The sequence below is a fragment of the Neophocaena asiaeorientalis genome, unplaced genomic scaffold, assembly GCF_003031525.2.
Source record: "Neophocaena asiaeorientalis asiaeorientalis breed wild unplaced genomic scaffold, Neophocaena_asiaeorientalis_V1.1 scaffold93, whole genome shotgun sequence".
NCBI lineage: Eukaryota > Metazoa > Chordata > Mammalia > Artiodactyla > Phocoenidae > Neophocaena > Neophocaena asiaeorientalis.
The window spans coordinates 3322855-3339305 of NW_020174273.1; the positions used below are offsets into that span (position 1 = coordinate 3322855).

Below are 16451 nucleotides of genomic sequence, written 5' to 3' on the forward strand. Positions count from 1 at the left end.
CAGACCATATAAAAATACCAGACCACATGCAAATACCGTGAAAGCAAAAGATTAGCACATCTGACTTCCCGAATTAATAAAGATCATGGTTTTATAAAGTTGTAGATTAAGGAAACATACCCAATACCTTACATATGCCATTAATACAGACATTTCTGCTGTTGCCGCCTTCAAAGCAAGGGGTACCATCAGTGACAGCATCCAGCATTTTCTCGGAAAACTGGCCATCTATGGGTCGGCAGTAGAGCTCACAAGGACGTGCTGAAGTGAAAAAGAGACAAATCCTTGCAAGTTAGCTTTCTTGCTCAGCACCCTTCCCCCAGGATTTTGTATGTATGACTCCCCAAGTGTCATTCATCTGGAGATTCCCATCTTCTCCCTTTCTGTGACACATGCTGTAATGCAGGCTTCTTTCTTTTAAAGCGTTTTACAACAAATTAAACTGGGAAGATTGCTTTAAAATGCTACGCCTTTTGTTACAAATGATGAGACCTTTCAATCCCATGTTGAACTGTGCTTATAAAAATAAGGCAGTGAGCATCTGGGGTTAACCTAGAAAATAAGTCATAGCAACCAGTGATGCAGGACTCCAGACAAGCATCACGTTTGCCTGGTATTTTGCAGCAAAGTAAGCGGACCACCAGGGGAGATGCTCCCATGGGGCCAGCTCATTACTAACACCACTGCCACTATCATAAACCACCCCCAACAAATATTCTCCCTTGTTCTCAAGTCCAAGAAGTCCTTGGACATAGGTTTACAACCACATAGAAACAAAAGATCTGCTGTTTCGCTAAAGCAGAAGCCACCTTGCTTATCATAGTGGTCCATCCCATCATGCTGGGTCCTGCACTGAATCCATTCTAAGGTTCAATTTTCTGTTCCCTGGTGAGTGATCTCCTGCACAGAATCGTTCTAAAGATTTACTTAATAAAATGTGTATCTATACGTAGGTACTTCGAATAACCAGAAAAAGAGGTAACTTTTAAAACAAACTGTCCTAAAAATTTTAATAGGTAATATCTGTATATGATAAGAATTCAAATAGTTAATTTTCTTTGAATGTTACGTCGTCTTCTCTTTAAGTGAAAAATTTGAGAGTATCCTATTCAGAAAAATCCTTTTGGGGTCTCTTCTGGGTCTGTTTACTGGGGGAAGGGCTGCTAGTTTCTTGGTGGTGTGACCAGCTGAGGGCTCAATGAGACCGCCCGTAAGGCCGTTTGCCTTGGACCCACCTCAGTGTGGATGGGCCCCAAATGCAAGGCCAACGTGCACAGCTCTAGGTAGGGCTGCTCAAGGATGCAATGGTCCATGTGGTAAAGAAACAAAAGTGTACAACTTACACAAATATAACTTAGAGTAAAACTCAAACACTGAAACTCTGGAGGAACTTGAGACAATTTCTAAAGCATCTGTTTAAAACTTAAAGGAGAAAGGTAAAAGCAAATAAAGAATGCCAACCGATTTTATATAAACTGCAGTGGATAAGTTGTCTGAGAAAATGAATAAAGTTAAAATGAGCTGGAGAGATCACAAAGTGCCGTCGGAAAAGGGCCAGCAGACCCCGGAGACAAGGCGTAATTCAGTACTACTGTAAATCTTCATTCCCGGCAGCGTGATTAGCTCTGTGACTGCCTGAACTTGAATAGAAGTGCTTAGAGGGAGCCACCTGGGAGCAGTTCTGCTCTCTGAGAGATGAGAGCATCCATCCAGGTGTGCTGAGTCCAGGGAATCATTTCAGGAAACAACAAGTAGAAGGATGGAGGCAGGGGAAACACTTTTTCAAAAGCTTTGATTTGAGCTTTAGAATTTAGATTTGAGATTTTCTATTTGGACACATGAAGCACAAAGACGAAGCAGCCCTGAATTATTCTGGAGCTTTTCTAAAGGAATTACCTGTTCCAGCCTGCTGGGGAGGGCTGGGACTAGAGGTGCCTGAGGGTGCGAATTCTAAGAAGGCATTCACTCTCAGGGTTGTAAAAACGGGTCCTCACAGCAAGTAAACCCCCATCCAAAGGCAAGCATTGCACTGAATTCCAGAATGGTCAAGTTCCAATGTCTGCCTTAGTTTTACTCCCTCTGGGCTTGTGCTGTTTGACTCCCTCCCTGAAGGATGAAACTACCCAGAGGCTTTTGCTAGTCTTGTCTATTTAGTGAGCTAAGGGAAAGTTGCTTTGTTAAAATAACAGCCAATGTATTACTTGAACGTTATTTTCCAGATCTTCTTGTGCTTTGCAGTGGTTATCTGATTTCATTTTAACCATCACAACTACCCTATGATGTTAGTTCTTTTATTATCCCCATTTAGAAGAGAAAATTTAGGCGCAGAGAGATTAAGTTTTCCAAGATCTCACAGTATGAGTGGTACAGTAGAAGCTGATGGTTTAGCTCAGCGCTCACGCTATTAACCCCTAACGTACAGGCACAGAATTATTTTTAACAAAAAACAAATGCTTTGATGAGATATTTAAAGTAACCACTCTTTGTGTTATTAGAAAATGCATTTATTCATGGATCATATCTGAGAAGCAATCTTGGTAGAATACCCACTGGACTCCATTTTAATAATCTTTCATGGGTCTTAAATATGGTGAGAATCGTTAGCCCCTGGAGCCATTACTTCTACAGAGAGCAGATGTAAAAGCCATTACCTCTACAGAGATCAGATGTAGCAGATTCTAGCTCATGAAAGTCTAATATTACCCTGAGAAAGTTACTTAATCTTTCTGTGACTCAGTTTCCTCGTCTGAAAAATGAGGATAATAATACCTCCCTTGCAGGGTAATTAATAGTGAGGATTAAGACAGAGACTGTATGTCAAGCACTCAGCGTGGTACCTGGTATACAGTAAGTGCTTGACAAATGACAGTGGTTATGGTTGCTGATTTCACCTCCTTATCATGACCTGGTGAATTCTAAAGGTCCTTGCAGTTACCCCATAAGCTGTGCTTCTATCATTCCAATCTTCTTTCAGAGCAGTCAAAAGCTGGCTCAATTCTCTTTCCCACACATATACCAACCTTTCCTGAAATATCCTCTTCTCCTTCAGATTATCCCATTGTGCCATTTCTAATCAATTCTGCACTGATTTCATGCTTTGTTTCACCATTTTCTAAATAATCGCTGTCTTGTCAGTTTAGCATAAAGAATTCTTTATCCTGCTAGGTCAGTAGGTGGTTCCATGACTTTCCTTTTCTGTGACTATGAACCTGGTTCAAAGCTGGTACCATGCCTACTGAGGTCCTCCCGGCTCTATGCTTCCAAGACTATGGATTTTACAAGCTCCTCAACTAAACTGCGATGTCCTCAAGGGCACCCCAGTCATCTGCGCATTGATCAGCTGCTACTGGCGCCCACGGTGTGAGAAGGAGGAAACAGACACACACTGGTGAGGACTGAAAAGCACAGGGGGAGGCTCTCCTTCACATGAGCGTTGGAGTTAGATGCATAGGGGTTCAGATCCCAGCCCTGACTCTTACATCTTGCCCAAGGCCTTCTTGGTCTCTGCACAGAGGGGACTGTCAGAGGAGAGCACACTGAAACCTCTAATAAGGTATCTGGTTGTTTTAATGTGGTAGTTATTACCATTAACCTTTCCTAATGAATACCAGCAGACCATTACACTCAGCAAAGGCTCTTAACCCATGTTTACTAATGAACTGACATGGCAGTGATCGATACTGTTAGGGAGAAACCTTTGGACCAAATGGCATAGAGATCAACTCGATCCTAAGAGATTATCAACTCATTCATAAAAATGAACCTTGACCTCAGTGACAGAGGTCAAGGATGTTCATTGCAGCAATTAACTTTTTATCCCGGAAGAAACAGACAAATGACTTAAATTGCATTTACATAATGGAAGGCTATGCAGTCACTAAGAGGAACGAGGTGAGCCGTAATGCCATGGTCTGCTCATGAGTCAAAAAGTTGCAGAACTGGCAAAGTATGAGTCCACTCATGTGCAAAAGGAAACCTGCAGTTAACAACGCTCGCCTCTGAGGGATAAGTGTGGGTGGGCTAAGAAGAATCTATTTTTATTTCATTCTATTGTATACACTTGCATTTTTATAAGAAGCATATATTCATTTTATAAATAATGTCTTGGCCCTCAAACAAGAAAACTGGAAAGGTCTCCTTTCCCCTGTGATAATTGTGACACATCTCTATGAGGAGAGGCCCTTATTTTGAGACTTCCCTTTATCTTGCTTCTGTGATACTGGATTTGCACATCCTTCAAGATTAGACAGGCTAACTGAAGCAAGGAAGAAACAGATTTCTAGGGAATGTAAGTAAAGTGGTCTATGGAGTCTTAGGGACACCTAGTAAATAATCTGTGCTGAAAACAACAGCAGCACACACACCTGCTGCTGTGACCCCCAGCGCCTGCACACCTACGACCAACAGGCGTGCCCAAGGCCAGGAGGAACGCTGTGCTCGAAAGCAGCCATTGTGAATTGAAGGTTCAGGGCTACTGAAGAAGTTTACAAAGTGGACTCTGAAGTCCTGCTTCCCTGCCCTTTTGTCTGGCCTCTCTGTCTTTCCTGGCACTCTGGGTATGTCATTAGGTGGGCCTGTGTGACACAGGGCGCTGCCCCAAGAGGCAGGAGGAGCAACGGATGGTCTTAGTCCTCAAAGGTCAACCCGACTATCAGAGAGTCTCTCTCCCAGATACCAACCTCATCGGCTCCATAACATCCACAGAGTTTAGTGTTTCACCGTCTCACATACACTCATCTACCTAGACACATCCTTTCGTCGGGCTCGCGTGATTTTTTTCTTCTAGCTTTTCAATCCATTTTCCAGCTGAGTGAAAATTCTAAAACTAATGGACTGGTGAACTCTCCCCTCACACTGCCTGATTGATCCTCTCAAAGGAAGCTTAGGGAACTGAATGAACTCACTGAATCGAAGGCTGAATTTTCAATTCTGCTAAAATAGGGCGGCCCAACATTTTTGGATAATGATCTTACGAAGTGATCGTTAGAAGCGAAAGCTAAAACTTGCTAAGAAGGATAAAAATTATTTCTTAGGTCAAGGAAAAATTTGGGTGCATTTCATGTTCTGTGAGTAGATTGCAATTTGAGTTTCACCATTTAAAAATATCTAGTTTCTAAAATCCATTTACATGCAGGACTCCTTGGATGTGAGTCCTGTGCAGTCACCCTGGGCCTCACACTTGGTTGAATGCTCTGTTGTCACTGTCTTAAAACTCTTAATAATTTTACGTCTGAACTTGTGCCTTGTGAGTGAAGTCTGATTGGACAATGGAACACGTGCATGAGCAGAAGAGATTTGTGATGTGCATGTGTGCGGTTCCTTGCCAGATTTTAAGAAATACTAAACCTTAAGCAAAAGGCATAACTTAAAACTGTTTTATTGCTTTAATAAGTAACATTTAACTTAAAAAAGAAGTCCAGTTTAATGACCAGGCTCAGATCAGCTTGAGGGAAAACAAACAAACAAAAACAAAACCAAACAAGAAGTCCTGACCGAAAACCCAACCAAAAATCAGTCGAATAATTACCAAAACTCTGTAACTTCGGCTGGTCTAAAATAGTATGTTTTTTACTTTCTGATAAGGTAATATTGCAATCTCCAAATATATCAAAATACACATCAAACATAAGAAGGCATTAAAATTAATATATTCTACCATAACTATAGAAAGGTATGAAAACAGGAATAGAATTAATTGTTAAAAATGAATTAAACCCACTTCATTGATGTTTTAGACTACGCTAAATGTAGCAATGTTGGCTATTTACTGTATGTTTATGTTCTGTCTCTTAGTTAAAACGGTTAGGAACTGTGACACTAAATTTGGAATTGCAACTTATTATAAATTGTTTACTAAACGTAATAATTTCGTCAGAATGCTTAAATGTTTAAAAAATTGATTTCCAAAGGCAAGATACATAAGTTTAATAAACCTAGCATTTGTCATAATACAAACAGTTCTGGGGGCTCTTCTCCTCCCACCAGAGCTCCTTGGCCATAAAATCATCTATTTTTTAAAAAAAAACATGGTTAATATTTAGTCTGCAGTCAGGCCAGGGCTAACTCCTGGCTTTATTGTACAGTCTGAGTTTAAGAAGTTACTCATTCTCTAAATCTATTAGCATACCCATAAGAATTAGATCAAAACCTTAAATTTCCATGTAGGATTTTCTTGTGGAGATAAAATTAGGGAAATGCATACAAAGTGTTGAGTGTAAGTACCTACACGGAACAGATACTGATATAAGTTTAATATAACCTGTTCTCGTTATCAGTTAGAAGTGAGTTTCGTTGCAAGTAGCAAAAAAAAAAAAAAAAAAAAAAAAAGAAAAGAAAAGAAAAAAAATGTTGCTTCCCTGTTTTAAACGGACAGGAATTTATTTTTCCCACATAACAAGAAATCCAGGGGCTATACTCCTTCTGTCTTCCTCTCAGCCTTCTCAGCATGGTTGCGATAGGACTGGTGTACCCCAGGTGGCACGAGGGCAGAGTGAAAGGCAGAAAGGCAGGGGGCCGAGGGCAGCTTGGTCAGTACCAATTAAAATCCTTCCCAGAAGCCTGACCCAGTGAAGCTGCCATCTTTATCTCTTTGGTTGGAACTGGGGCTCCCTGGAATACAGTTTAGCAAGTCTTCTAGCTTTCCCTCTTCTCTTGTAGAGGACAGTGAAGGGGTTGTGAATGGCTTTGGGGTGTCTGTAAACATCATCCTTATTATTCCATCATTTTCCCTCCTGAAGCCACAGATTGCTAGTCTGTGAAATGAGAGGCTTCTGGCTAGAAGATCTCCCAGTTTGCTCCCCGCAATGACACTCTCTTTAAAGGCTGTTTCTTTCTAAACACCAAGTACTCTTGTAATAAACTCTGTGCACGGCGCCCAGGTCCTCCCAGGTGTCCAGCTCCTGGGAGAGCTGCCAGCACTGGCCCTCAGTTGTCACCTTGGCCTAAAAGAGCTTCCTTCCCCAGGGACACTCACTCCTTCCTGAGGCAGACCACACCCAACGTCTGGGCCACGTGGGGCCTCAAGGACTGGCTGCCCCACCTCAACTGCAGCAACTCTGAAGGTCCTTTGAGCTGTAGAGCTTCCCGAGGGGTAGAGAAGCCCTCTGCTGAGACTGTGCTCTGGACCCCAGCTTCTCCCCCACCCCAACCCCTCTTCCTTCCCTCTCCTTCCGCACCTGTTGAACTTCCCACACACTAACATCTGTCTTAGAGTCTGTTTCCTAGGGAATGCAATTGCAACAATTCCTTACAGATGTCCCTGAAGGATCCTATCCCAGGAGGAGCAGACTGTTGTCTGACCTCAGGTCAGACCTTCCACATATGCTGCAAACCTCACTGGCAGCAAGCATTGATAGGGCTGAAATATTCAGAAGCAACAACTAAAAAATTAGCCTTAATGAGGAGTTATTTGGGGGTTCTGAGAAAAACACCCAAAAAGGAAGAGAGATTCCAAGAAAGTGATGGCACCAAGATCAGGTTCTGGCCATTTCCTAATAGACGATGCAGGATGTAAACATACTTCTATTCACATAGGCTAATCAAGTCCCTAGGAATATAAGTTAGTATAAGTATCTCAGCTTCTTAATCAAACAGACTGTATTCTTCAATTCCAGCTCCATTATATAAGACACTATAACCCTGAATAAGTTACTGTCCTCTCTGAGACTACGTTTCTTCATCTCTGAAGGATGGGGATGGGGGTGAGAAAATGTATAGACTCAGCTCTTCACACTGGTGCTTCCATGAATATGATCAAGTGGAGTTTGGATGCCTTTTTTTTTTTTTTGCCAGGAGTGTTGGTAAATGGAATGCCTATATTGGAAAGTAAGTTGATTTAAATTAGTAGTTTTCAACCACTTTAGGCAGAAGAATTATTTTTCTTTCATCAAGATCTTGCAAATAAAGCAGATAAAAATCAGGATTTTACTAAGCAGAAATTTTATAAATTCAAGTATAGAATGCTTAAAAATAGTTCAGTGGGATCAAAAGAGACTATTAAGATGAACAGAAAATTTTGAAATCAAGTTTACAGATGGCAGTTACAGACATATGGCTGCAGCACCTAATTTTTTTCTGTGGGTTTTTTCGTTTGTACAGCATTGACAATTCTTGACTCACACAAACAGCTATAAATGATAACAGTTTAGAACAACTTGACCTGTAATCTCAGGATATTTCTCAGTTAAATTGTGTTGATGGGAGACTTTTATTCTAAGGTCTGTAGAAAACCAATTAATTTGTGTAAGTTAATGTATTGGTGTTTTTTTTTTTTTTTTTTTTTTTTTTTTTTTTTTTGCGGTACGCGGGCCTCTCACTGCTGTGGCCTCTCCCGTCGCGGAGCACAGGCTCCGGACGCGCAGGCTCAGCGGCCATGGCTCACGGACCCAGCCGCTCCGCGGCACATGGGATCTCCCCAGACGGGGGCACGAACCCGCATCCCCTGCAACGGCAGGCGGACTCTCAACCACTGCGCCACCAGGGAAGCCCTATTGGTGTTTTTTGATATGTTAAAACTCATATACTGTTTTTGAGTGTAAGCATTGTTCTTTATTGCACTTTTAAAAATAGTTTAAATAATTTCTTTTGGAAAATGAAATTATAATAGAATCAAACATTTTTGGAAGCCCTGGAACAGAGTTTGAAAACTACAAAGTTTGATGGAGATTCTATGCTTATTCCAAATGTTTGAATCTATGATTCTTCTTCTATCATTGGCTACTTAGCAAATCTGCCAAAGGTCACTTACTAAGACACTTAACACTGTCTACTGAGTGGGTAGAAAACTCTGCTGTAAGTTAGTTTATCCTCTGGTGGCTTCTAAGGAAAGGCTGGGAGGGTGTAAAGTGCTCAATGCCTCGCACAGATCAAGCGTTCTGCACAGAGTTGTTGCCATGAATGCCACATTGCTGTCACCCGGGATGCCCAGAACTAAGAAAATAGCAGCTCTGTAGGATAGAGGTTGATGGGGGAAAGAAATCAGTGTGTTGGTCAAGGTGGTAGTTACTTGGGTTAGCAGGTAAGTCATTATGCTCAAATAATAGCACAGGAGGCTGTAAGAAAACCACTGGGATGGAGAATGGAGGCTTACAGCCCAGGTAGACGGTGAGTTAAGCAGATGGCACTCAGCTAAATTCCCTCACATGGTTTATACAGCCTCAATACAGATGCAAACTGATCACTCCAAAGTGAGTGAAATCTGTGTCTACTTTTATAGCTCTCGTTTCTTTAATACCTATTGCTAGGCTATGCAGAAAGTGGGCACAGGATAAATGTTTGTAAATCAATGAAAAGTCAAGCTGAACCAAATCTTTTAATTATAAGTATAGCTACTTGGGCCATCAGAGTGCAGCAGACACAAATTCAACCCTGACTCTGGCAGGTGTGGGTATCCCAAACTAAGCACCTGTCACAACACTGAGGCAGCTATGCCATTTTACTCCTGGAAGAGTGCTCATTCAGAGTCTATAGTACTACTGACTCAACTAGTTCCAACAAAATAGAATGTCCAAAATACAGGTATAGGTAGTACCAACTGGCTATACCTTTCATAACTATCTTTTTTTTTTTTTTTGTACCCATATGAGTATATACACGGGCTTTCCTGTATTCGAGTGCTTGGATCATAAAGTAAAATTGCACCAAAAACCAAATGACTCACTCCCCTAGAGCATGAATGATGCTAAACAATGGGCGACAAGGAGCAGACGTTGCCCATGACAACCAACAGCCATCAGGGTATTTTGGAGACACAAAGAAGAAAAAGCACTATTTTTTCCAAAAGCAATTGACTATATCATTTTTCTAACAGTCCAAATATGTAATTTTCATTCATTGGCTGACATCTACAAGTCCTCTTCTGTTCTATCATGCTGCATTTCAGAAACTGAATAATCACAAAAAACGTGGTTACTTTTCACTACCTTGTCTCAAATCTCCTTAACTCAGGAAAATCTTTCTTTCATTCTCTATTCGAATAACAAATAGCACAGATACTCTTTGAGGCTAATCTATAGCTGACAGTCAATGATTCTTCCTCATTTTCAGTAGAGAATGTGTCACTGGTGCTGATTCAAGGGAAGCACTGCCAAAGCTGCTGCTCCATTCTCCAACTCTGTTTGGAGAGCCCCCATCCTCTGATATGCATCCTTTAGATGCTTGATTTTACTTTTTACCCTTCTTATACTGTCCTATACATTAAAAAATATTGATTTCTGGCCCAGAGCTGGCTTTTACTCATTTCTGATCAAGTTTCTCATTCATTTTCTACCATCTTGTCTTTCCTTGTGCTTTTCTCCTCTCACTTGGAATTGATGACTCTATTTTGAATGCCTTCCCCTTCCCTTATGCCAAGAGAAAGACTACTCATGCTTAAGAATCATCAACTACTTCCTTGGAAGACTTCTTTGAAATAACTCCAAAACCATAATGATCTTCTTTTCTGAATTTCTGCCAAAATTACATTCATTTCCACATGCTCATCAACAAGCACTTTCATCAGTGATTAGTTTCTGAATCCCTACAAGCTCCACTTATTGCTTAGTTGCACCTCAGCTGTTTTGAAGTGAGCCATCATGTTTGATAAACTTCTCTTTTATCTCCAATATAGCTCAGCATGGAGTTGGAATATTCACCTTCAACATTTACTGATCCACTTAACCAGGTCAGTGTCTCCACCTCCTAAAATATAAAACTCTTGATGGCATGATTCTCTTTTTGTTGAACTTTGCAAGGCATCACAGGTACCCTGACAGATAAATGCTTTCTGATAATGGCTGTAGTCTTAGATCTGGAATATACTCTCATAGCTCCTTACCTGGATTAAAAACTGGAAACCAGTGGTAGAATTCATTCTTGTAGGGAACAGTGTCAAACTCACTGCATTGCATCTGCCGAAATGTTGGTGTATCCGGGCGACAGGGGTGAATGTTGCACAAGCGATAGCGTTTTCTTTCTCCAGTGCAGTACTTCCCTCCAAACTTTGGTCTACACATGAAATACACAAACTCTTCTTTAATTTCCTTAAAGGCCAGTATTTTCTTTTAAAAATACTCTGGCATCTGGCCATGCCCCTTCCTTGCTAAACCTTGTCCCTCTCTAGCCTCAAAACTCACTGTTTGAATAAATTCTTTAAATTTCCCACATTTTTTGCTGTTGCCCATGAACATTCAGTCCCAAGTGTATAGTTGTCTGTTTTGAAATAGTTTGACTCCATGGTCAATTAGTTGCCTGGTCATCAGTTGTGACTTTAGTTTTGTTTCCTCCTTTTCATTCCCACAATCATCAAACTAGTTCACCCCTTATCTCCATTCCTGTCTGCCCTCTTTTTCCTCATTTAACCTACTGTACACACTCTTCTCTGGCTAATTTTTATGATTGCCTTAATTATTTTAGTTTCCTGTTTAAAAATCTTTAATGGCACCCCATGGCCACAGAATCCAGTCCAGCCTCTTGAGCTTGGCATCCAAGGCCCTCATGATACTGACTTACCTCACCTGAATAACATTTCTTCCCACACTCCTCCTTATTTGCACACTGCTCCCATGATACAGGCTGGCTTATTTGCTATTATTTTTTCTGTGCTTCTAGAAAGATTTCTGCTCTCTTAAGTCTCTAAACATCTACATACTGCCTGTGCTTTAAGGACCAATAAATGCTATCTCTATCATGAATTCTTCCTGAAGTCCTGCCAGAAGTAATCTCCTTCTCCTCTTAAATGACACTTTATTATCCTACTGTAGGCACTTCCTGCATTTATCACACCCAAAGATAATTCTTTGACCAAGGCAGTTCACATTCATTAACTCCCTGTAGGCGGGACTAAGAATTGTCCTTGAGAGTTGAGGGTAGGCTGGCTTCCTATCTGTGATGATGGAGTGACACTCTATGACTTGGCACCTCTCCAAGTCATTTCCATCCAAGAGCCTTTTGTGAGCCAAGCCCTGCTGGGTTCTCACTAGACAGCTTACTGATACATATCACGGACGCACTGACCTGAGTCTGTGACCTGAATCACAGAACTGAATCTGTTACTGTGTTTCCATTGTTATGGTTCTCAATGAACTTAAGCAAACCAGCTACTGAGATCAGACATGGTCACTCATCCAAGGAGACTCTAAGACAAACTGTAGCCTCTGAGATGGGAGTTGGGACCATTTTTTCCCCCTGAAGCCAAGTTAGAGGATCATCTTTCATTTCCTCAACAAGGATGTCCCTTTTCTGACAACCATGGATCACTGACCATCCTCCCAGGAAGGCTACGGACTGGTAGTGGCTGATACAGAACACTGACAATAGGTCCTAGAACTAATCACCTGTATTCCCTGATCTCTGAAATAGAAATCACTTTTCTGATCACATTGAAACAAACTATAAAGATATTCTGTAAAAATACTTTTTAAGGGATTTCTGGTTTTGAATTTTTGAAGTCACAGGAACCTTGTATTTAAACCAAAAGGTAAGATTTTAAAACGATTTTGCCCAAATTCCTCAAATGTACACTTACTTATATGCATGGGAGATGGTAAAGATAGCATAATAACTACCATTTACTGACAATTTTATGTAATAGATATTATGTTAAACTCTTCATAGATGTTAATTTATTAACCCCTAGGATAAATTTTATATATATATATATAGTTTATATGTATATATATATATATATATATACATATATATATATATACAAATAGAAATATATTTATTATAAAAAGGAGAAGTAAGATTTGGAACTGAAACACTGAGAGAATTATAACCATATTTATCACTTTTAAAAAATGTGACTCTTACTCTTTAATGCAGACTAATGTAAATCTAGGTAAAAGAAGTTTAATACATTTTCTACTTACAGGAGGCACTGTATGGACACTTTTTAAAAATTATACTTGGGAACTAGTATACCGAGAAATAATGAAATTAAGAATGTAATATATATATCATTATACAAACTTAAAATATGAAAAAATTTAGCAATTTGATTAAAAAATTGAAAGCCACTTGTGAAATAACGTCTATGGAATCCTTGACAGGCTAACATGGAACTCTGAGGTTTACAAAATCCTAATCTAAAACATTAAAAATAATTATCCTCAAAAAATGTGCCTAGCTATTTAATTAGTCACCTAAGGGAAGAAGAATATTTTTATAAAATTATACATTCATTATGATGGAAAGAAAGCTGTCATCTTATCAGCAAAATTGGGTATAACTAATCCCCACTGATAGAATGGGGTTATTTAGAAGGATTTGATTGTGTAATCTCCTAAAGTCTTTCACATAGATTGTATTTTTTTAAAAATTTTGCTTATTTCTCCAAATGATGGAATCAGCTTACTTACCCAAGTTCTAGTAAGAATCCAGTGCCAAGCCAAAATGAAACAAAGCAAAAAAGAACCACCTTTTATTCACACTCTATGAATCTTCCTCCTGGCTCCCTTTCATCTTTGGGAACATATCTGATTTCCCTCAGGAGGCCTGGGGTCACTGAAGTCATGCTGTCCACGACTAGTCTCCCGGTGCTCATGGAAGGAAGGGAAATATCTTTGGCTGGACTTACTCAGGGTTGTTGCAGAGCCTCTCTGCACTCTGGGCTCCAGCTCCACAGGTCCTGGAACAGTGGGACCAGGGTGACCAGCGGCCCCAGCCTCCGGGAATACTCTCTGGTTTCTTGCCCACTGTGATACACTTGCCAGCCATACACCACTGGAAAGGGAAAAGGCAGGAGATGCGTAAGTCAGGAAGGTTCCCATAGTAAGCTGAGTCAGGAAACCTAGCAGTCTAAACCCAGTTCTCCCAGAGCAAGCAGACTTCCTACAAGTCACACATCAGATGTAGCACAAAGAGAACCTCATAAAAGAATTTCCCCCAAGAGTCTTGGGTTTTAGAATCAGAGTCTTTCAGGAATTAAAGGGAACTTTACAGTGCCTAGTTGCAGTGAATGCAGGAGTGTTACTCAAAGTGTGACTGACAGATTGCACCCCAGAAGTAAATCAACACACCGCTTCCTTCACTGAGAAAGTCTCGCCGTGAAAAGCATGTCAGCTGAATAAGCTTAGTAATATAGCTGTTCAGTAACGTAATTGATTTCCTTTCTGGTGCAAGCTTCTTATCTTGTTGAAGACCGTAACAAACATTTTGCAGACTGGCACTGTGATAACACTTCTCTTTAGCCTCTGCGGGTATTTAATGTTTGCAACAGATACCATCCTCCTGCAAAATGTCCACTCATTGCCGGAAAACACAAGTTGTTAAGAAGCTGAAGTTAGGCGTCAAGAAAAATTTCTGCTTTCCTATAACTCTACCCATTCTTTCCAGTTCTGGTGTCTCAAGTGGCTCAGGAAAAAGTCCACTCTCTCCCTCTTCAAGGGAATCCTTCAACAACTACCAGTTTAGGAGGGTGAACACAGGAAAAAGGGAAACAAGAAATGCAAGTTGGTTGTTAGAAATGGCCACATTTCCTGGAGGATCTGGGCATGTTTTATCTGCTGGCCTCCTCTTTCTCATTATTTCTGGTCACTGTGTATTCTGATTAAGTTCTGTAATCTCAGTGATGGGTCATGCCACACTCAAGCTGTGTAAAGACACCCACTAAACACATAAATCCTAGGCCCACAACGAACCCAAATGGTGTTGTTGAGCAGCACGTATTACCCTGTTCTTAGGTAGTCTGGAGGATATCTAACATCTCTGAGTTCTTGCGTATATGGCTTTCCTGCTTAGTAAGGTGCGTAGGACTTCAAGAAATGCAGGTCAGATGATGAGAAAGAAGATAACAAGTGGTCCAAATTCAGCATCTTTGGAAAGAAGAAGCCACTGGCTTGTCCTTCCCAATGTTCAATATGGAGGGGGGAAAAATGTCAAAATGAAGGTTGATGATAAGCCCAGCAGATGTTACTGACCACAGACTCCACGGAAAGTCATCGGGAAAAGATGGGCCAGATGTTTTATAATTGGAGCGTGGCCCTCTCTCCCTGACTACTTCTTTCCAGTGAAGGCTCAAAAGGAGTCGCAGAAGTGGAATCCTTTCCTTTGGCAAGCCTGACTGCGTGATGATCTGCCTTCACCCAGAGGCAGCTGCTCTCCAGGGCCTTCTCCTCCGCTCTCTCCAAGAACGCTAAGCCCTTCACCCACCACCTTCCTTCCACGCATCACTGACACGTCACGGACACGTCACCTTCTTCTCGCCACATCGCGTCCCGTCTGCAGCAGCGTCCAGCTTGGAGCGACAAAAGCCTTTCACAGAGCACCACAGTGTCTGGCAAACATTCTGAAAAAAAAAAAACACGAGATCGTACTTTTTTTACGTTCAAAACTCGCACAAATACTGCAAAAAACAAACAAACAAAAACCAGAAAAAACCTTGCACAAAAGCATTTCTACAGTGATGCTAAAATATACACACACTCACCACATACCCACAATAAATGCTGCTGTTTTTAGTGAGTAATGTGATGCAAAGAAATCACACAAGAACCCTCAGTTTAAATTTAACTTGGACTTTGTCATCATTCGTAAACAGTGGTCTGTAGGCCAGTCTAGGGAATATGAAAATGGGAGGTAAAACACATTTCCCAAGAGTTGAATTTCTATACCTGTGGCACAATATCCAGTACTCACTGCCCTTAGGCAGGGCAACCGGTGACAGTAGTCATCAAAGAGCACTCCGGACTGTGATGGAAGGTGATCTGATTACAAACAGCTGGGCGGTTATAACTTGAGCCTGCTCACTGAAGGAAAGTGAAACTATTCCATCCAGAAAACCTCAGCTTATTTACTTATTACCCAAAATAGCCAGCTTGTTTTAGCTGCCAGGGAGTGAACTGAATCTTCCCTCACATTCCTACTCCTGCAGTAGGAACAAGGGAAGGTTGACAAGATTCTTACATAGCATCTGAAATGGCTCAGCTGCTTCCATCCACCTTTTAGTCTTGCTTCTATCCACCCATCTGCCATCATTCCATCTACTTACTGTACTCTATATTCAAGATGCTCCTTCATCATAAGATCTTGTACTTTTAACTATTTTAAAAAATTCTTAATTTTTATCTTTCTAACTCTTGCCTCTCCATGATTACAACTTTTGCAACTATTCTCTCCCTTTGCAACTCACAATTATTGTTGATGGATCTTCCTATTCCACCCTTCATGTTTCAACTTTACTTTCGTATATTTTAGCTCTCAATTTTCTTATACATAAAAGTTGAAAAAGCCTGGATTTCTATCAGGAAAAGGCCAGTCTCTCCTCCATCACACAACTCTGAGAAACACTCAAGTGGGATGGGAAGTAATTTTCTCAACTCTAAACTTCAACTGACTGATTTTCTCTTCAGCTCTGTCAAGTCTGCTGTGTAACTCGTCCACTAAATTTATAGTCAATCACAATATTTTTCATTTCTAGAAGTTGTAACTGTTCTTCACATCTACTTTAAATATATCATATAGTGCTTTTTCTT

At 40.7% G+C, this 16451-nt stretch overlaps 1 protein-coding gene across 2 annotated transcripts in view; it reads right to left on the bottom strand.

The window, feature by feature from the left end:
• The window catches only part of ADAMTS12 (ADAM metallopeptidase with thrombospondin type 1 motif 12), a 373547-nt gene that overhangs the window by 123645 nt on the left and 233451 nt on the right, over nucleotides 1–16451 (bottom strand). Inside the window, exons 10-13 of one of the 2 annotated variants that reach the window (XM_024755782.1) lie at nucleotides 15173–15265; nucleotides 13556–13701; nucleotides 10814–10983; nucleotides 128–261 (exon numbers count right to left, since the gene is read on the bottom strand). In XM_024755782.1, the coding sequence (XP_024611550.1) occupies nucleotides 128–261; nucleotides 10814–10983; nucleotides 13556–13701; nucleotides 15173–15265 (543 nt within the window). The remainder of the gene's footprint in view (nucleotides 1–127; nucleotides 262–10813; nucleotides 10984–13555; nucleotides 13702–15172; nucleotides 15266–16451) is intronic. The other variant, XM_024755783.1, reaches the window with a different exon arrangement.